This window comes from Myxocyprinus asiaticus, chromosome 10 (assembly GCF_019703515.2).
Source record: "Myxocyprinus asiaticus isolate MX2 ecotype Aquarium Trade chromosome 10, UBuf_Myxa_2, whole genome shotgun sequence".
NCBI lineage: Eukaryota > Metazoa > Chordata > Actinopteri > Cypriniformes > Catostomidae > Myxocyprinus > Myxocyprinus asiaticus.
Window position 1 is genome coordinate 9,650,554 of NC_059353.1, and position 22,449 is coordinate 9,673,002.

Consider the following 22,449-nt stretch of genomic DNA (forward strand, 5'->3'; position numbering starts at 1 on the left):
TTCCATCCACTGTAAGTGTATCTCAATGGCGAAGCAGACAGGGTTCCAAGAAGACAAAGCTCGCAGTCTTGAAGGAATAAAATTCTGAAGAAATGCTGACTGAGCACCCGCTAATATAGGCCAACTGCCTGCCTGAAGCTGTGGAGCACCAGACACCAATCAGATGATTGGCGTGATTGTATAAGGGTTTCAGCAAGGTCGTGTAGTAGGACACTTCCCAATAGTGCTTACAGCAATGTCGAGTGAACTGAATCAAAAGGGAAACAGTGTTTACAGTTTTCGAGAAAATTAACCTATGAATGACATACTAATAGTTGTATTTGCATATTAAGCTAGGATAGAAGAAAGTATTTTAACAGAAAAAGTTACATCAGCTTTAAGGGCCATTCAGACCGAGCACATTCTTGCATTAAAAAAAAAAAACTTTGCAGTGCAAAGAATATAAAAAAATGCAATGTCTGGAGTTTTTAAAAGTTGAAGTTCTTTTTAACTTGACATGACATTTAAACCATGCGGTGCTCCAGCGTGAGATACTGAAAAAATAGCGAGATGCTGAACAACAGTAAAAGACGTCCGTGGGAAATGATTACATAGAAAATCAACTGAAATGCTGCAGATACAGATGCTAAAACTCGCTCGTGTGAACAGTGCCTTACACATCTCAGTGTTTCTTGAAGAACAGAGTTAAGTCTTGAGGCACACACTATAGCATATAAACTTTAAAACCCTTTTATTGGTTGATTCAAAACAGATAATAAATGAAAACTAATATTCTACAAGCAATAATACTGGAAGAAAAATTATATTTAATTTTAGTTAAATATATTGACCACAGTGAAATTTTGAAGCTGAATCCAAAAAAGAAATGTGGGACCCGCTATTTGCCTTTTCCACAATAACAAAATAAAAATAAATTTTACACTTACATAATTTATGTGATGTAACAAATGATCACATATCCTCTTGTGAAATGTTTATACAACCAAATGCATTGCATACCAACATCCAGCTAAGACTTCATTGGTACAGAGCCTTCCTGCTTTAATGTTGTCTAAAAGTGCTTTGTGCCCTTGCTTTTTATCTTCACCAGAGGTCAATATCTGTGGTCAGTGTATTCATCCCCCAGTTTTACCCTTGAGAGTGCAGTAACTGGGAAACGTTCCCACTGTTTATTGTGCCTGCCTTGGCGTGCTATCTGCACCAAGGACAGCAACAACAGCACAGTCTTCTGAGAGGGTTATTTTTCTTGTGTCTGACAGCCATTTTAAATTTCTCATTGGTGGCCGCTACATAGTCTTGGGTCTTCTCTACATTGGCTTGTATGTTGTCGATCTGGTGCCCCTGCTCTTCCACCAGCATGAACACATCTAGAAAGAGATCTCGAAGGTCCTTCATGTTGCTTTCCAGGTTTAAAAGCTCTTTGTGGCGCTGCTCTATCTCTGATAGCTGCGTTCGGGTAATCTTTGCATCTACCATGATGTTCTCGTTGAAGATCTCCCACTTGCCCTGCTCTATCATATTGTCCACTTCCTCTTCAGAAACCTCACGGCCTGAAACCTCCAACTGGCGAATGATGAACTGCTTGCATTTGTCCTGCTTGCTCAGGAGCGAGTCATTGTATTGACGCATCACTTGCTGGAACTGGTGGAAGAGGGCTGCGTGCTGGGCCTTCTGGATGCGGGAAGTGGCAGCACCTGGGCCCAACTCAGCCTCTGTGCGTTTGGCCCGCTTGGAAAGCGTGTCTAACTTCTTATGCAGGCTCTCGGCCATCAGCTTGATGTCTCGAGTCATGCTACTCTCTTTCTTCATGACACTGAGGCGCCTCATGGTAGCCACAAAGTTTCTCTGTTGCTGGCCGAACTTCTTGACCTCAGAGATCAGCTCCTCAATGCTCTCGTGAATGCTCTGAGCATCCTTCAGGAAGTTGTCCAGGACAGGCTCCGCTTCAAAGATGACAGCCTGCAGGCCTACCACTGATGCCGGGTCTGCATCCTCATCCTTGCTGAAAGGGTTGTTGTCCACCGGCCCATCGTTGACCTTCATCCGTTGATGCAACTCCTCCATGCGGTCCTTCATGACTGCTGAGAGAGAAGACCTTGATGGAGACCAGGTCAGATTTTCTCTTAGAAATGAGTGTTTTCTTTGTAGAAAATGTTCCTCTGCTTCTCATAGCCTGTAATTAACCACAAAAGAGATTATCGAGTTATTAACTCACTTGTCAGTATTGTCAAATATTATCTTATTTGACAGCAATTATGCTTATCTGATTGTTATTTGTGATACATTTTCAGTGCATGAGCTCCAGAAACCTTGCCTTAACATTTTTAATTCCTTAATGTGATGATTAAATTGAACTTTAATTTGAATTGCATTGCTAAGAGATCATTCTTCTAAAATTTCTAAAGAGAAATAAAAATAGACACAAATAGAAACATGCTTCAGTTTTAACCTCATGCGACCCATTGTATTTTGGCTTCGCTATACACAACGCATAATTTAAATGAATAAAAACTGACTGAATACTGTTCACAAGACTCTAGACTCAAATTTAAGGGTTACATTTCTGACACAACAACATGCCGTCGATTTCCGTGAAGCACTCCTATGGACGCAGTGCCAACAAATTTTCCTCTGGTAAGAAATCTCTTTTTTCATTGAAACCTGTTTTGGTTATAAAGAGTATTGTCTCAAGTTTTGTTTGATATGCCGCTTAAAAAAATCAGTTAATTTTTCTCACGTCAGCGCGTTGATAAACATGATGTCCACAAATGTGGAAATTTGCACTGCATTTCATCAAAAGTAGAAAAAACTTTTAAGTGCATTCAATCCTAAATTCTGACCAAAAGTTCAGTTTCAGGCTGCAGATGATGTTTGGAGCAATCAACATGTTTGGCAGACATGGGACAATGGTAATCAGTACATAGATTCAGAATTTTATAATGCTACGCTTTATTTTAACATTACAGTTGGCAGTGATTGGAGGATGATGGACATTACTTTGAATAAGAATTATTTATTCAGCTTTAGAGAAAATCAGCTGTAATGTCTGTAACATCTCAAAAACATGAATAACCAACACTCCTGGAAACATCATAAATAATTTGATGAAAACAATCTGAATTTCTATAGCTTGTTATTATTTAAAATTTCACAACTTAGTCCTGCTGTCCATATGTGTGAACATCAATCCTCTAGTTCCCTATCTGTCACTCACTCGACGTTGTGTCGATGTAGTGACACTAGGGGACACCCTTGGGAGCCCGAACACCTCTGATCTTTGAAAAAAGGCCAATGGGAATTGCATGCCACTCCCCCGGACATATGGGTATAAAAGGAGCTGGCTCGCAACCATTCATTCAGATTGTCTCTTCGGAGCCGAGCGGTTGTGTTCAGTGAGCTGAATTACTCTGCCGATCCATTCACCTCGAAAAGCTGTTGGATTTACGGTGCATTACAGCGGCTTCTCCCCCTCTTGCACTGGTGAAGTGCAGAGAACGCCCCTGGGCGCTTCAGCAGCTAAAAGAGTATATTCTTCCTACTAAAAGAGTATATTTTCCCTTCTAAAAGAGTGGCATTAACGGAGAGCATCTTTTTAAAGATGCCTCTCCGTTTGTGTGTATCCTGGTTGCGGTCGTTACCTCTCCGCTTCACCACCCCAGCGGCTCCCTACCCTGGTCCTTCTACCTACGGGTTTGAGGTTGCGTCGGTTAGAACTGGGGGCAATTTGGGGACCCCAATGGGAGCCACTCCGCCGGGTAACTCCCCACAGACCTCCCATTCCCCAGTAGACGGAGGCTATTCAGCACATCCTGCATCGGCGTGGTTCAAGACCTCGCACCTCATCTGCTTATCTCCAAGGGCGTCCTCCTGCCTCAACAACACCGGCTCCACCGTGGCCCGGCCCCGGCGTGGAGCCACCCGTAGGAAGCAGATGCCATCCGTCTCACGGCCGGCTGCCAAGAACCCAAGGAATTCTTCGAAGCGCCCCTCAGATGGGCAACCCAGGCACGTGGAGACCTGCTGCAGGCCTAGAGATGGTAAGCAGACCACTCCATCCCCCGGTGGAGGGCCTGGAGGAGAATCCTTTGCCTTTTCTTTGATTCGCCGCATGCTCGAAGGGCTATGGCACCTACATGTTCAGAAAAGGAGCGGTTTCCTCATTCCCTGGGTCACATATCCAGTGCTCATGGCCGTCGTTATCACGACCACCAGCCACCATTCCTTTATGGCAGGTATGGCACTCCAGGGGCGGCACAAGCATGCCCACGCCAGGCCGGTTCTGACGGACTGCGGGGACAACTTTCCTCCTCCGAACCTTCTGCGGAAGGGTGCGATAGAGCCTGTCCCTCCGGCCAAGATGAAGAAAGGGTTTTACAGCCCCTATTTCATCGTACCGAAGAAAGGGTTTGAGGTTGCGTCACAACCTCAAACCCTGCAAAAAGTGCAAATTTGCGTCACAACCTGAGCGCGCACAGTCGGTGCTGAACTGTCTGAAGGCGTTCAGACGGAAAACAGCGGTCCCACTGAAACTTTTTCAGAGGCTCCTGGGGCATATGGCATCCTCAGCGGTGGCCACACTGCTCGGGTTGATGCATATGAGACTGCTTCAGCACTGGCTTCAGACTCGAGTCCCGAGATGGCATGGCGCTGCGGGACACATTGCGTGGTTGTCACGCCGATCTGTCACCACTTCTTCAGCCCTTGGACCGACCTAGCGTTTCTACGGGCAGGGGTTCCCCTAGAGCAGGTCTCCAGGCACATCGTGGTTACAATGGACACTTCCAAGACAGGCTGGGGCGCTGTATACAACGGGCATGCAGCCATCGGCTCTTGGACTGGCCCACGACTACATTGGCACATCAACTGCCTCGAGTTGTTGGCAGTACTGCTCGCCCTGCAGAGGCTCTGGCCGTTGATCCAGGGCAAGCATGTGTTGGTCCAGAAGGACAACATGGCGACGGTAGTGTACATCAACCACCAAGGCGGCCTACGCTCCCGTTGCATGTCACAACTCGCCCGCCGTCTCCTCCTCTGGAGTCAGTAGCACCTCAAGTCGCTGTGATCCACTCACATCCCGGGCGACCTCAACACCACAGCGGACGCGCTGTCATGACAGGTTATGCTCAGGGGAGAGTGGAGACTCCACCCCCAGGTGGTCCAGCTGATTTGGAGTCGATTCGGTCAAGCACAGGTAGACCTGTTTGCTTCCTGGAAATCCTCCTACTGCCCACTATGGTACGCCCTGACCGAGGCCCCCCTCGGTATAGACACGCTGGCACACAGCTGGCCCCCGGGACTACGCAAATATGCGTTTCCCCCAGTGAGCCTACTTGCACAGACCCTGTGCAAGGTCAGGGAGGATGAGGAGCAGGTCATCCTAGTAGCACCCTACTGGCCCACTCAGACGTGGTTCTCGGACCTCATGCTCCTCGCGACAGTCCCCCCGGTGAATTCCCCTGAGAAGGACCTTCCTTCTCAGGGACGGGGCACCATCTGGTACCCACGACCAGACCTCTGGAATCTCCACGTCTGGCCCTTGGACGGGATGCAGAAGACCTAAGTGGCCTACCGCCCACGGTGGTAGACACGATCACTCAGGCTAAGGCTCCCTCTACGAGGCATCTGTATGCCTTGGAGTGGCGTCTGTTCGCTAAGTAGTGTTCTTCCCGACGCGAAGACCACCAGAGATGCGCAGTCGGATCGGTGCTTTCCTTCCTGCAGGAGAGGCTGGAGGGGCGGCTGTCCCCCTCCACCTTGAAGGTGTATGTAGCCGCCATTTCAGCACATCATGATGCAGTAGATGGTAAGTATTTGGTGAAGCACGACTTGATCATCAGGTTCCTGAGAGCGCTAGGAGGTTGAATCCCCCCGGACCGTGCCTCATCCCCTCGTGGGACCTCTCGGTAATCCTTCGGGGTCTACGGGGAGCTCCCTTCGAGCCCCTGGAGTCAGTTGAGCTAAAGGTACTCTCTTTGAAGACTGCCCTCCTGACTGCACTCACTTCCATCAAGAGGGTAGGGGACCTGCAGGTGTTCTCTGTCAGCGAAGTTGCCTGGAGTTCGTTCAAGGCTACTCTCACGTGATCCTGAGACGCCGACCGGGCTATGTGCCCAAGGTTCCCACGATCCAGTTTAGGGATCAGGTGGTGAACCTGCAAGTGCTGCCCCAGGAGGAGGCAGATCCAGCCTTGGTGTTGCTGTGCCCGGTGCGTGCTTTACGCATCTATTTGGATCGCACGCAGAGCTTTAGAAGCTCCGAGCAGCTCTTTGTCTGCTTTGGCGGTCAGCGGAAAGGGAGCGCTGTCTCCAAACAGAGGATCGCCCACTGGGTCATTGATGCCATCATGATGGCATATCATGCTCAGGACGTGCCGCCCCCCATGGGGCTACGAGCCCACTCTACTAGGAGTGTGGCGGCCTCCTGGGCCCTGACCAATGGCGCCTCTTTAGCAGACATCTACAGAGCAGCGGGCTGGGCAACACCCAACACCTTTGTGAGGTTCTACAATTTCCGGGTTGAGCCGTTTTTATCCCGTGTATTGTCAGGTACGAGCAGGTAAGTTCCGGGACAGCTGGCCGGGTGTACCGCTTGCACATAGCACCTTTCCCCTCCCCTGAGTTGAAGACTGCGCTTTGACTCCCAGTCATGTTCACAAAGTTGTGATCCCTGGATGACTTTCCTCCTTAGCCCTGTGGCACAGTACATGTGCTAACTAAGCCCTGTACTGGGGTAGGTGCTCCACATGTGCTGGTTCCCCATAGGTGACCCCATGTGATATATCTTCCGCTAAATCTTTTCCCTGACTGTTCGACGCTCATAAGAGCGTCGGGGGAGGTTACGTGACGGCCTGGTGCGCTGGCTACGAGGCACACAGCGGTCTGCCCATCTCGCACTGCCAGTCCACATAACACAGTTCAGTCATTGTGCCGTTTTGTATAGGGACCCCTAGTGTCACTACATCGACAAAACGTCGAGTGAGTGACAGATAGGGAACGTCCTGGTTACTTTCGTAACCTCTGTTCCCTGATGGAGGGAACGAGACGTTGTGTCCCTCTTGCCACAACACTGAACTACCGCTGAAATGGCCGGGACCTTGTCTCGGCTCCTCAGCACAAAATCTGAATGAGTGGGTGGGAGTGGTCCTTTTATACCTGTATGTCCAAGGGAGTGGCATGCAAATTCCACTCGCCAATTCCCACTGGCCTTTTTTCAAAGATCAGAGGTGTTCGGGACTCCCAAGGGCGACCCCTAGTGTCACTACATCGACACAACATCTTGTTCCCTCCATCAGGGAACGTAGGTTACGAAAGTAACCAGGACAATTTTTTTGTTATGTTTTTTTGGCTTGTTTATTAGGTGCTACTAATTACAAATCAAAAAGGGAAATGGAAAATGCACACAGCAGTCACGAGGAGGTCTCAGGGGGTTAAACTTTCCAAATCCTAAATAAGTTATACATACAGGTTTTACTTTGCAGCATATAAAAATATTGAAATTATACATTGTGTGTGTGTGTGTGTGTGTGTGTGTGTGTGTGTGTGTGTGTGTGTGTGTGTGTGATCATGTGAATGTTTTCATGGTAAAATCAGACTTCCTAGATGGTACTGAGTTACAGAAACACTATTTTTGGCATATTTAAAGGTCACATTTTTGCCAGTTGCTTTTCCATGCAATACGCCTTCAGCTGTTGAGGTCTTGTGTCAAAGGAAGGATTAAGTGAAGGCATTGATTTAAAACCTGCGCAGTATTCCCAGTCCACAAATCACTGCCGTACATTCATCATGACCATTGTAATTCAAAATGCCTGTTCTGACTCTGTTCAGAACATGATATATTAACATTCAATTGGATTTGTTTCTAAATTGCTCACTTACTGGCATGTTGTCTGAAAGGTAAGATGCATGACTTCAGAAGTTTTTATCCTGTCTGGTCTGTAGTTTTGGAAAGTGTCAGGTACTTGGGTGGGTATACTGAAAATGTTTTGCACTCCAAATCACTGGCTTTCCAATTACTAGAGGGATTTAAAACAGGAAAGACTGCAGTTGTATGCATGTGTGAGTACCGTCCACCCAAGCTCCTTAGGGAAAAGCTAATGAATATAAGGTTGGGCTTTGTTTTCTGTTGTTCCTGGATGAGGGGCCTTCTAAGTAAGTCACACAACTCATTCTGTAGCTCAGAAACCTTTAACAGCATTACACAGCATTTTCTAATCCTATCTGCAGCTTATGTTGGTTCATTGACTTGCTGTATTGTGTTAAAGTAGGTCATTTCAAACAGTTTTTCTAAGTTGCCTCTTTGTGAGTCATTAGTTCTATTATGTTTTCCATTTTATACACCATTTTGATACCCTTTCTATGCTGGTCTAACTGTGTCGGTGATGATGTCATCCAAGTTTTCTAATGCTATCTTCTGATATTAAGAAAATCACTGATGATGGCAATTTTTTCTTCCATTAGTTTTGAAAATAGCTACATTTCCACTTTAAGTGAGATGATCTTTAGTAACATAATTCCATAAGTACCATTTCATATTATATTCTCTTTTTTGAAACTATGATATTATGTTATCACTCACTACCCCTAAAACCACCTGTCCTCTGACCATAGTAGAGTTAAGAACAATAAATATTTATCTTTAAAAGAAACATTCTTACTATAATAATACTAATAAACTTTACTTTATATAGCTCCTTTAAAAGTAGCTTCTCAAGGCACGTTATAGAATATATATATATATATATAGATATATATAGATATATATATATATATAAGATTAAAAAGGATAAAGAAAAGATAAATATAATAAACGGACTATAAACATGCATATCCAAGGGCGTAGGTTTGGGTTGAAAGTTGGTAGATACATATCACAAGGAGGATAATATTCTAAATGCTGGTTTTAAGAAAATGGAAGAATGTCAGTTTGGTAATATACATTATTTCCTAGTATACACTATAATTATATATTATTCCTAGTATCAGCCAAAACATTAAAACCACCTGCCTAATATCATGTAGGTCCCCCTCGTGCTGCTAAAACAGCTCTGGACATGGAGACATGGACTCTGAAGGTGTCCTGTGGTATCTGGCACCAAGACATTAGCAGCAGGTCCTGTAAGTTGCGAGGTGGGGCCTCCATAGATCAGACTTGTTGGTCCAGTACATCCCATAGATGCTCAATCGGATTGAGATCTGGGGAATTTGGAGGCCAAGTCAACACCTTGAACTCTTTGTCATGTTCCTCAAACCATTCCTGAACAATTTTTGCAGTGTGCCAGGGTGCATTATCCTGCTGAAAGAGGGCACTGCCATCAGGGAATACCATTGCCATGAAGGGGTGTTCGTGGTCTGCAACAATCTTTAGACAGGTGGTACGTGGCAAATTAACATCCACATGAATGCCAGGACACAAGGTTTCCCAGCAGAACATTGCCCAGAGCATCACACTGCCTCTACTGGCCTGCCTTCTTCCCATGGTGCATCCTGCTGCCATCTCTTCCCCAGGTAAATGATGCACATGCACTCGGCCGTCCACATGATCTAAAAGAAAATGTGATTCATCAGACCAGGCCACCTTCTTCCATTGCTCCATGGTCCAGTTCTGACGCTCATGTGCCCATTGTAGGTGCTTTCGGCGGTAGACAGAGGTCAGCATGGGCACTCTGACCGGTCTGCGGCTACGCAGCCCCATACGCAGCAAGCTGTGATGCACTGTGTGTTCTGACACCTTTCTATCACGGCCAGCATTAAGTTTTTCAACAATTTGTGCTACAGTAGCTTTTCTGTTGGATCGGACCAGACGGGCTAGCCTTCGCTCCCACGACCCTGTCAATGGTTCACCGGCTGTCCTTCCTTGGACCACTTTTGGTAGGTACTAACAAATGCATACTGGGAACATCCCATAAGACGTGTGTAAGGGGGTTCGGTGGAAAGGAGGAGGCGAGAACCGGCTTGACAACTTAAATAATAATTTAATAAACAACTTAAACAAAATGCACAACTATAAACACACAGTACAGCTGTCTGTAATTCTCTCTCTCTCGAACTGTCGTCCCCGGCCGCCTTTATCCCTCGCGCGCCCCATCAGGCTGATTTGGGACCGGGTGTGTCTCATTCCAGCCCGGCCCCACCCTCCTCGGCTCTACACTCCTCCCGGCGTTGCCTCAGGCCGGGGAGCCCTCGGCATGATGTACATCCCCCACCCTTCCTCTCCGGGGGGGGCGTGCCTTACGCCCTGACTGCCGGCGGGTCATCCCCGCCTTCCTCGACCTGAGACAGGAGGGGAAAAACAACAAAACAAAATGGCGAGGGAAAGGCTAACACGGAGCGACAGAGAGAGAGGAGAGAGAGAAAAAAGAAACTCACCGGTTCTCTGATGCGCCGTCGTGTGGTCCTCGATCACTACTCCACCCTCTCAGGCGGACTGCAGCCGCTCCTCCCCGGGCGGACCGGAGTCAGACCTCCGACCCCCAGCGGACAGAACGCCCCTCCGCGTTCCCGGCGTCCCGTGGGGACACTCCTCCGCCCCTGGCAGCGGCCCTACCACTCCAGGCGGTCGGGGAGTCGCTTCCCTCCTCCCCCCGCGGACGGCAGTCTTCTCTCGACCCCTCCGCATTCCCGAGGGATGGCAGGGCACTCCTCCGCCCCCGGCAGCGGCTCCCTCGCTCCAGGCGGTCGGGGAGTCCCATCCCCACTCGCCTCGCGGACGGCGGCCGTTCCCCGTGTCCGGGTGGTCGGGCTACTCCGTCCCCCGTCGGACGGCAGTGGCGCTCCCCTGGGTGGACGGCAGTGTCGAGGACTCTGCGACGGGAATCCCTCCTCCTTCCCGGGTTTCGGCACCAGCGTAAGGGGGTTCGGTGGAAAGGAAGAGGCGAGAACCGGCTTGACAACTTAAATAATAATTTAATAAACAACTGATTGGGGACTGGGTGTGCCTCATTCCAGCCCGGCCCCGCCCTCCTCGGCTCTACAACGTGCTGTTTTGGAGATGATTTGACCCAGTTGTCTAGCCATCACAATTTGGCCCTTGTCAAAGTCACTCAAATCCTTACGCTTGCCAATTATTCCTGCTTCCAACACATGAAATTCAAGAACTGATTGTTGACTTGCTGCCTAATATATCCCACCCCTTGACAGGTGCCATTATAACGAGATAATAAATGTTATTCACTTCACCTGGCAGTGGTTTTAATGTTGTGGCTGATCAGTGTATGTAACAAGTCACATTTCCCATTTCTCTGGCCCACCACATTAAATAGTAGCCTGATTTAAAAAATAATAATAAACAGGTTTAGAACTGACCACTAGGGCTGCACGATATGGAGGGAAAATTCCATATATAACTTATTAGTGAATATCTATATTGCTGTCCTAGTAAATATTAGACAAATTATGTTTTGTTTTTTCTCCCCAATTTGGAATGCCCAATTCCCAATGCGCTCCTAAGTCCTTGTGGTGGCGTCTCGCCTCAATCCGGATGGCAGTTGCCGCCGCGTCTGAGACTGTCAATCTGCGCATCTTATCACGTGGCCTGTTGAGCGCATTACCATGGAGACATAGCGCATGTGGAGGCTTCACGCTATTCTCCGTGGCATCCACGCACAATTCACCACGTGCCCCACCGAGAGCGAACCACATTATAGCGACCACGAGGAGGTTACCCCATGTGACTCTACCCTCCCTAGCAACCGGGCCAATTTGGTTGCTTAGGAGACCTGGCTGGAGTCACTCAGCACACCCTGGATTTGAACTTGTGACTCCAGGGGTGGTAGTCAGCGTCTTTACTCGCTGAGCTACCCAGGCCCCCATTATTTTTGTATTTGACAATGTTGACACATACTAAGTGATAGCTTTTTTACTTCTAGCCTGTCGTCCCTGTACTCAATAATCAGTCTTATCATTTACACTAAAGGAATATTGGATTACTAAATGAGGGAACAAATTTTGACATTGATCCAACAGTGGATTCTGTCTGAGATAAGAGGAAAATCTGAACAAGTTGAGTGTATATGAAATGAAGGTATTTTACATTTGCTGCACTGTTTGGATTATTTACGTCTATTGCTTATTTAATTTTTTTGACCCAGTCATTTCTTCTTTGAAAATGGTCTCTGCTAGTTGCTAGTCACTGAAAAAAAAAAAATTGTGGTGAAGTAAATCTAGCAGAAAAGATTACGTACTTTTTACATGAAATAAGTTAAAGTGTGAACTTGAAAAATATTAAGTCAATTCCACATTTGTTCTCTATTAAAACATGTACAAAATTAATGCTTTAGCTTATAAGTAAATATTATTTATTATTATTTGTTATCTTTACAGTGCATAATCATGTACAAATCCTAAATGTCATATTTATTTGCTAATTTGAGTAAATTACACAGGTAAATAAAATAAGAAAATTTGACTTAACTTTTCGAAGCTGGTGTTCCCAGCATGCACTTGGCTTGAATAATAAATAAACTTGCATGGTTTCAATGTTTGCAAGTATATTTACACAGTTTTTATTGTTAATTTTGTTGTTATGTTTAGGACCTTCTTGTTTTGTGAAGTCTGGAGTTCATTTTCTACTCAAAATGACCTTTTCATGATAAAAAAAAAAAGAAAATATCTATTGATTGTTACATCATCGTGTTTTGTGCACCAGTTGTTCAGGTCTGCATTTACTGAGCGTTATTGTTTCTATCACCATTAAAGCAAGGTGATGTTGTCTAAAAGAATACATGGTATTAATTGAGTCTCCTGTGTAAGACTTCCGTGTGTCAAGAGGTACATGACAAAGTAATTTTTATTTTTTATTTATTTATTTTTTTTTCATTAACCAACATCTTATGGAATTTTGTGTTCCTTGTCACAGTCGCCTTCGGCTTGCTCACGGGGGTTCTAAATACAATTATTATTTAACTATTTAATTATTTATGTTTATACACAATTTACAATTACACAATGATGACTCTAAGACTTTATAGATATTACAGTTTCGTTTTCTGTTAATGCATGATTTTCTGTAAAGCTGCTTTGAAACGATGTGTGTTGTGAAAAGCGCTATACAAATAAAAATGACTTGACTAAGTACGTTAAATAAGCATTAAAAATTTTGTACACTTTTAAAAGCATGGCTTAATTCAGTGTAAAATGTACAAATAAAGAGTGAGTAAAATTGACGTGAAACAGATAATTACAAAGTATACTTGAGAATTTCTAATTAAAGCCACCAAGAACTGTATGTATCCTTTACGTGAAAATATGGTATGTTAAATTTACTAGCAATTTCTGTGTGGAAATTGTTTCCTAGGTTTTTTTTTTTTTAAACCTCACTCCAATTTTTGTGTAAATGTTTTATTAATTAAAACCATTTATGCTGTTAAACAATTCATCTGCATTTATCACACCATGCTATTGTAAAAAAAATTGTTTACAATAACAGTGATTGTTACTACAATATTACTTATGGTATTTTAATGGTAATTTATGTATTCCAAAGTTAAATAGGTATAACATATTCTTCAGATAAGAGAATTACAGGACTGAATATATTCTATTAATTTCTTCCAGATAAATTGAAACACGGGGGGAAAATACCTCATTGCTTTGAATTCCTTGAAGGATGAATATTGTTTCATTTTAAGCTGCCCAGGATTGTAGTCAACACTTTATTTAGCCATTAACTTGTACAATCTAAGCTGGACCTGTCCAGAAATTCCATGGAATACTCAGCGTTCTCAGCTCCCAGGGACAAAAATATGTGCTAGTACAAGTTTTCCCTCTTCTCCAGCAGTGTCAGTTATGCCTTTCCGAGGAAAAATACAGACTCCAGGGAAATCTGGTCGAGCTAGTTTGAGACCACACCCCCAGTCACAGAGCTCTGACTAATGGAGGTTGAAGCTCGTTAGGCAGAAGATGTGAGGGTGACCTGATTCAACAAGGCTTTGAAAGAACACATGCAGTGGACCAAGCACTGCCCTCACCCTCAGCACCCTCTATTGTAGTTTGAGACAACAATAAGATCAGAAAATGTCTTTAATTACTTGTGACAAAGCTTTGAATTCCGAGGCCACATATAGAGGCCCATATTTTATTTCTTCACACTTTCCACTCTTTTTAGCACATTCATTAGCATCAGAGTTAGTAAAAACATGAGAATGACATTGGCTTTTTTTATTGTGACATCACAGTATGGCAGAAAAGGGATCACTATTCAATAACCAAGCAGATTTACTGTACATATATGGATGTGATAACTTGGCAAACCTGCTCTGAAAGTGTTGAATGTGTGACTCCTCATAACGGCACAAAGCGGACAATATCTCTTAAATGTGTAAAATTTGATTGTTACATTGAAATACATCAACCAAAAATTATTAACTCAATCTTTAAAAGATCTAATTAAGATGATGTCTGATTGTCTGCTTAAACAACAGTGTTTTCCCAACACTGATCAGATCAACAGAATGTCTCACAATATTGGTTTTGTGTTTGGCCTCAGGCTGGTATAGAAATAGAGGTGAGGTGTATGACGAAGATATCCGTGGGCCTCTGTCTCTGAAGAAGCTTGTGACTGAAGATGCCTTTGTCTAATTACAGGCATGTGGAATAAGTTATGGCAGGGTTCTGCATATGGGAAAAATCTCATGAAACTTTTTCACCCTATGCTTAAGCCTATTGTTTGGACCATTAAGAATTTTTGTTTTGTTAAATTATTTTCATTACAATTAAGCAACCCAATTCTCATTAACGTAAACAAAAAATAAAATCGTCATTACTGTAGTGCGGGTAAAAAAACAATGATACATTAATTAAATTTTGAAGCATTTATACATTGTGGTAATATTTGTTGTACAGCCTTTATTTTATGTTACTGTAATTTGAATGAAAAACATCATTGTGTTACAGTAACTTTTTAATTACAAATACAGTTTTTATAATTATGTTAAAGTAAAGAGAATCTGAAATTCACCACTGAGAATAATGGGAATAATAAATAAATAATAACAATAATAATAAAATGTCTGTATGCATTATGGTAATGGGAGTGTCACAAACAAAAAATCTTAATGGCATTTTTTTTTTTTTTTTTTTCATTTATTTGATTTTTGATTTAAATGTGACCTGTGTGTTTGTTGATATAGGAGTGGGAATACTAACCTGTGGTTAGTAATTTTGGCCCCACTTTATATTAGGTGTCTTTAACTACTATGTAATTAAGCATTTGATACAATGTACTTATTATGTACATACGTGTTGTCGCATTGTACTGACATTTAAATTACCTGCATTTAATAACATCTGTTAATCCTAACCCTAACCCCACCCTTACCCTAAACCCTAACCCTAATCTAAAACCCTAACATTATCCCTACTTCTAAACCTACCTGTACCTCAATCTCAGTAGCAGCAAATGTGAATCTTGTGTGATTTTTGCAGAACAATATGTAGTTACCTAATAAGTACATAGATTTGTATTTTAATGTTAGTACATAGTAGTTAAAGACACCTAATATAAACTGGGACCCAAATTTCTGTGTCCACTGTGGAATAGTGGCAGTCAGACATATTTTGCTGACACTTTCCATTACTCCAAACAGACATGTTTGCCTAGAGGCCAGAGGCATGCCAACTTCCCTTCAGATTAATCCCTTTTTAAACAAAAACTTTCCTCAGCTTTGGTCTGGTTTCAGCCTGGCATTAACTCATCCACACAGTGAAGGCAGAATGATGGGAAGGGAATAACTGTAGACACAACATTTCAACCCATCTTAACATCCTCATCCCACAGTCAATAAATAATGTGTGAAACATCTGACATGTGGAATAAAATTTCACATTTTGTTCCCTATGTAGTGCACAAAGCAAGACTAACATTCTATTTTCTTCATCTTAATTACATCATCAGTTTCACAACAAACTGAAAATGCAATTATATGTTTAACGACCGATATTACTGGTTTCTGTCATTGGTTTTGTATTAGCAATGACAGTCTACATGAAGAATATTATTCCTGTGGCCAATACTAGTTATGTAAGTATTCCATCTCCAGTGTACTGTAAGTTGTTGACTGCTATTACTACATAGAAAAATAAACAGAATTAAAAGATTAAATGACCTTTGCACAAGAAAGCCATGGTGGACAGATAAGAGGATCTTCACAAAGAGAAAGCAGTAAACACATAACAAACAATGCATGGTAGAACTGTGGACCAAGTCCTCCTGGCATGAGTCAGCTACAACACAAACTGTTTTTCTTCAAGACATTCCATACCTCGAACTGAAGGCATGATTCTCTAACAAGAAAACAATATTATTTAGACGTTTATTGAAAATGATCTCTTTAAATCTGCTTAGAATTGTGTGTGAAATGAAGTCACTTTCCAACAATTAAGGTGACAAGCATTGTTCTGAATATTCAAAACTAAATTAGTACAGTGGTTCAGATCTAAACAATTTTGTACATTAATGATTAGCACAACACTGAACTGTTTTTTCTTGTGACGGGTCATTGTTGGTTGGTTTATAGCACCCTCTACTGTTAAAACACTTGTTAGGGCCCCAAAAACATGTGGAAGATGTTTCTATTAGTGAATTTAGAGTTTGCATCTGTATGAAAAGGCTATATTATAATATTACACATCTAAATAATAAGAATACTATATTCTGATTGGTTAATCTTGGCACTCTACGGCCAAATATGTTTGTATAATGACCTCTAATCTGAACTTGCCATTGTCCCAGACATCCAATTTTCTACATAGCTGGGCTAGTTTTTTTTTCTCTCGTATCACTCCTATGCCTCTGTCTTTTCACATAATAAAATTATTTAATAAATCAATCATTTAGGCCTTTTGCTTATTTGTTTGGTAAGTTGCCATGCAATAAATGGGATAGTGTACAGTCTTGATCCTGATCACTTTATTTTGCAAGTTGTGACCGACTGACTGTACATCATTATCCATTACATATTTAAATATTAATCATGAGATGTGCATGTGTAATTAACTGGAGGTCCCCCAACTTCTTCATCTCTTTTGAGTGGTCTGTTTTCTTTCTCACTCTACCACCACACCGTGATATACAATGGACAAACACAGTTTTCTTAAGATCTTCAATCTATAATTACAATAAAGTCCAAATGTCCAAAATACAATCTAAGGTAGTATATAAGTGCTGTTTTATGGTTTTATGTTTCCTACAGTTGAAGTCAAAAGTTTACATACACCTTAGCCAAATACATTTTTGCCCCCTGCAAGAACTATACACTTCCAGAGTGAGTAAAAAGGCTGGAAAAATCACTCTGGACCCCACTCACCCTGCCCACTACCTTTTTGAACTGTTGCCTTCTGGCCGACGCTTCAGAGCTCTGAGCACCAGAACCGTCAGGCACAGGAACAGATTTTTCCCCCAGGCTATCCATCTCATGAACAGTTAAAACTGCCCCTTTGAGCAATAATTAATGTGCAATACACAGTTTAGTCTTTTTATATTATCCAACACATCCTACCTCTTCTGCCATTACATTCCCTTGCACTGTACATAACTGATATGTATTTAGATTTGCACTATGTATGTGTATGTGTGTGTGTGTGTATGTATGTATATGTATGTATATATATATTCATATATGTGTATGTGTGTGTGTGTGTGTGTGTGTGTGTGTGTACAGTATGTGTATATGTATGTATATGTGTATGTGTATGTGTGTGTGTGTGTGTGTGTGTGTGTGTGTATATATGTATGTATGTAAATATATGTATGTATGTATGTGTATATATGTGTATATGTATATATATGTATGTGTGTATGTGTATATATATATATACAGGTGCATCTCAATAAATTAGAATGTCGTGGAAAAGTTCATTTATTTCAGTAATTCAACTCAAATTGTGAAACTCGTGTATTAAATAAATTCAATGCACACAGACTGAAGTAGTTTAAGTCTTTGGTTCTTTTAATTGTGATGATTTTGGCTCACATTTAACAAAAATGCACTTCACAAAATAGATGGCATCATGAGGAAGGAAAATTACACCAGTTCTGTATGGAGGAATTGGCCAGAATTCCAGCAACTTATTGTGAGAAGCTTGTGGAAGGCTACCCAAAACATTTGACCCAAGTTAAGCAAGGCAATGCTACCAAATACTAACAAAGTGTATGTAAACTTCTGACCCACTGGGAATGTGATGAAAGAAATAAAAGCTGAAATAAATCATTGTCTTTACTATTATTCTGATATTTAGTGATCCTAACTGACCTAAGATGGGAATGTTTTCTATGATTAAATATAAGGAATTGTGAAAAAATGAGTTTAAATGTATTTGGCTAAGGTTTATGTAAACTTCTGACTTCAACTGTATATGGTTAGTTGCATTTTATTATTTGCATAAAGCGTTGTTTTACACCTGGACCCTGTCAGAATAGACCTAGGGCCCACCAGTTGAGGACCACTGATATAGGATATGACGAACATTATTATTGACAAAGTTGCCCTGATATCTGTAGTTCAGATGGATAAGCTCCCCTGCTGATTCTATTTTACAAATGATCCGTGCACCCATGTACTGAGAACCTGTGTCATGATATGTGTACACACCCTGCCCATGTCTGAGGAAAACAGAAAGACAAGGCAGTTACTTACATTTATAAATAATCATGTTTTGCCATCAATATTATGAACATACATTCCAACCAAGTGGACCTAAAGATATTATGAATATTGTTACAACCCTAATAACTATGGGCATATTAGACAATTAGATCAGTGAGAATGAGATTGCTATTAAAACTAGGAGCTGAAGTTCAGCTTCACCTTTGATGGCGCAGCCATTCACCATCATACTGTATGTGTCTCCATTAGGGTATGTGTAAACACAATGACCCTGATGCTGGTCATCCACCCAGCTTCCTGAGGAAGAGGAAAGCCAAGATGTTCTGAAAAAACATGTATAATTGGTGTAACTGTACGGAGAGAGAAAAAACAAATAATAATAATAATAATGTTTCATTAAAAGTGCACTCTGTAATTTTTTCCTCATTAAAAAAGTTCAACTCCTAAAGACATGAATTGTAATTTTACAATATAATAAGGAAATCATGAGCGCACATTAAAATGAAGACTCCAGTCATATCAGTAGCCTTATTAAAGCTGTTTTATTCTCAGGTGGTGAGAAGTCAGGTGGTGTAAGCTAGTCAACATGCAGGTAGCCATTATCACTCAAAAATACATGATATTTGAAAAAAAAAAAAAAAAAAAAAAAAAAATTTGACTAATGTACAGATGGAAAGAAATTGGTACTTTTGTTCACCAAAGTGGCATTCAACTGATCACAATGTATAGTCAGGACATTAATAATGTGAAAAAATTACTATTATAATTTGAAAAAAAATTCAGAACTTCTTAAACTACTTCAAAGTGTTCTCATTAAAAAATCTTCCACGTGCAGCAATGACAGCTTTGCAGATCCTTGGCATTCTAGCTGTCAGTTTGTCCAGATACTCAGGTGACATTTCACCCCACACTTCCTGTAGCACTTGCCATAGATGTGACTGTCTTGTCGGGCACATCTCACGCACCTTACAGTCTAGCTGATCCCACAAAAACTTAATGGGTTAAGATCCATAACACTCTTTTCCAGTATCTGTTGTCCAGTGTATGTTTCTTTGCCCACTCTAACCTTTTCTTTTTGTTTTTCTGTTTCAAAAGTGGCTTCTTTGCAATTCTTCCCATAAGGCCTGCACCCCTGAGTCTTCTCTTTACTGTTGTACATGAAACTGGTGTTGAGCGGGTAGAATTCAATGAAGCTGTCAGCTGAGGACATGTGAGGCATCTATTTCTTAAACTAGAGACTCTGATGTACTTATCCTCTTGTTTAGTTGTACATCTGGCCTTCCACATCTCTTTCTGTCCTTGTTAGAGCCAGTTGTCCTTTGTCTTTGAAGACTGTAGTGTACACCTTTGTATGAAATCTTCAGTTTTTTGGCTATTTCAAGCATTGTATAGCCTTCATTACTCAAAACAATGATTGACTGATGAGTTTCTAGAGAAAGCTGTTTCTTTTTTGCCATTTTTGTCCTAATATTGACCTTAAGACATGCCAGTCTATTGCATACTGTGGCACCTCAAAAACAAACACAAAGACAATGTTAAGCTTCATTAACGAACCAAATAGCTTTCAACTGTGTTTGATATAATGGTAAGTGATTTTCTAGTACCAAATTATCAAATTAGCATGATTCCTCAAGGATAAGGTGTTGGAGTGATGGCTGCTGGAAATGGGGCCTGTCTAGATTTGATCAAAAATGTCTTTTTTCAAATAGTGATGGTGCTGTTTTTTACATCAGTAATGTCCTGACTATACTTTGTGATCAGTTGAATGCCACTTTGGTGAATTAAAGTACCAATTTCTTTCCGAAACAGCAAAATCTGTACATTATTCCAAACTTTTTTGAAACACTTGACTGTAATGTTTCTCACAGTCTTAAAAATCTTTTGATCTGAAAGCGTATGCTTAAATGTTTGAAATTTGTTTTGTAGATAAAAATATAATTGTGCCACCAAATTAATTTATTTCATTATAAAACTAAAATGTAATTAAGTTTTTGAAATTGATAACTTGGACCAAATAATAAAGAAAAGCAGGCAATAAGTGCCCAGCATATAGATGGGAACTCCTTTAATACTGTTTAAAAAGCATCCCAGGGTGATAACTCAAGAAGTTGGTTGAGAAAATGTCAAGAGTACATGTCTGCAAATTCTAGGCAAAGTGTGACAACTTTGAAGATGCTAAAATATAACACAGTTTTGATTTATTTTGGATTTTGTTTAGTCACAACATAATTCCCATAGTTATGTTATTCCATAGTTTTGATGACTTTACTATTATTCAAAAATATGAAGAAAAAAAATTATAATAAAGAATGAGTAAGTGTTTCAAAACTTTTGACCAGTAGTGTATATATCCTTGAAAATATGTTCTTTTTATCATCTCATCTCATTTTTAGCATCTCAGATAATCGTATTTGTCAACAACATACATTACTGATATACTTTGAGATTATACAGACACATAAGACTTACCTTCATATTTGGAGCCATCTGGGTAATAAAATATACCTTGTCCATGTTTTAAATTCATGTGCCACTCTCCAATGTATCTGGCCCCATTCTTGAACTTGTATGTGCCCTAATATACAGTTGTGCTCAAAAGTTTGCATACCCTGGCAGAAATTGTGAAATTTTGGCATTGATTTGGAAAATAGGACTGATCATGCAAAAAAAACAAACTGTCTTTTATTTAAGGATAGTGATCATATGAAGCCATTTATTATCACATAGTTGTTTGGCTCCTTTTTAAATCATAATGATAACAGAAATCACCCAAATGTCCCTGATCAAAAGTTTACATACCCTTGAATGTTTGGCCTTGTTACAGACACACAAGGTGACACACACAGGTTTAAATGGCAATTAAAGGTTAATTTCCCACACCTGTGGCTTTTTAAATTGCAATTAGTGTCTGTGTATAAATAGTCAATGAGTTTGTTAGCTCTCACATGGATGCACTGAGCAGGCTAGATACTGAGCCATGGGGAGCAGAAAAGAACTGTCAAAAGACCTGCATAACAAGGTAATGGAACTTCATGAAGATGGAATATATAAAAAGATATCCAAAGCCTTGAAAATGCCAGTCAGTACTGTTTAATCACTTATTAAGAAGTGGAAAATTCGGGGATCTCTTGATACCAAGCCAAGGTCAGGTAGACTAAGAAAGATTTCAGCCACAACTGCCAGAAGAATTGTTCAGGATACAAAGAAAAACCCACAAGTAACCTCAGGAGAAATACAGGCTGCTCTGGAAAAAGATGGTGTGGTTGTTTCAAGGAGTTTTTTTTTTGCATGATCAGTCATATTTTCCAAATCAATGCCAAAATTTCACAATTTCTGCCAGGGTATGCAAATTTTTGAGCACAACTGTACACAGAACACAAGGTTTATCATATGCCTCCATTGTGTAAAAGAACAGAAATTGCATTAAAAGTAAAAGTATCTAACAAATGAGAAGAGTTTTGTGAGCAGAATTACCCATCCAGATCTCTTGCCATATTCATATGATCCTTGGTAAGTGTCTCCATTAGGCAGGACAGCTTTCACCTGTCCATGTCTCTCTCCGGCTTCATTTCTGTCTCCCTCATACTCCTGCAACACATGATCTACTGTTGTGATCTACTGCTGACAGGCTGTGACTCGAACATAACCAGTGAAAGTCACTCACCCCCAGGGACCCTTGCTCGTCGTCAAACTCTTCGGAGCCAACGTCTGACATGATAAATGTTAATGAGCAAAAGAATCCCAAAGGCAACCTTACGGTTCAAAACTGTTGACTGTTAACATAGCAACATGAGGCAGACACATGCGCAGCATCACTCAGATGTTTCACGCTTGTTTCAGCAATACAATAT

General features: G+C 41.5%; 1 protein-coding gene and 1 pseudogene across 2 annotated transcripts; both read right to left on the reverse strand.

Annotated features, from left to right (window-relative positions):
* Positions 1-741: 741 nt before the first annotated feature.
* Positions 742-13,759, reverse strand: stx19 (syntaxin 19). Of its 2 annotated transcripts, none has more exons than XM_051707917.1 (2): positions 13,578-13,759; positions 742-2,173 (listed from the first exon to the last, which is right to left on the reverse strand). In XM_051707917.1, the coding sequence occupies exon 2, from the start codon at positions 2,074-2,076 to the stop codon at positions 1,192-1,194; it is 885 nt and encodes a 294-aa protein (XP_051563877.1). In that variant the 5' UTR covers positions 2,077-2,173; positions 13,578-13,759; the 3' UTR covers positions 742-1,191. The 2 variants fall into 2 exon arrangements, with proteins under 2 accessions (XP_051563877.1, XP_051563878.1); XM_051707918.1 differs by lacking the exon at positions 13,578-13,759 and adding an exon at positions 7,875-7,920.
* Positions 13,760-18,413: 4,654 nt separating this feature from the next.
* Positions 18,414-22,313, reverse strand: LOC127447347 (radial spoke head 1 homolog; annotated as a pseudogene).
* Positions 22,314-22,449: the final 136 nt, after the last annotated feature.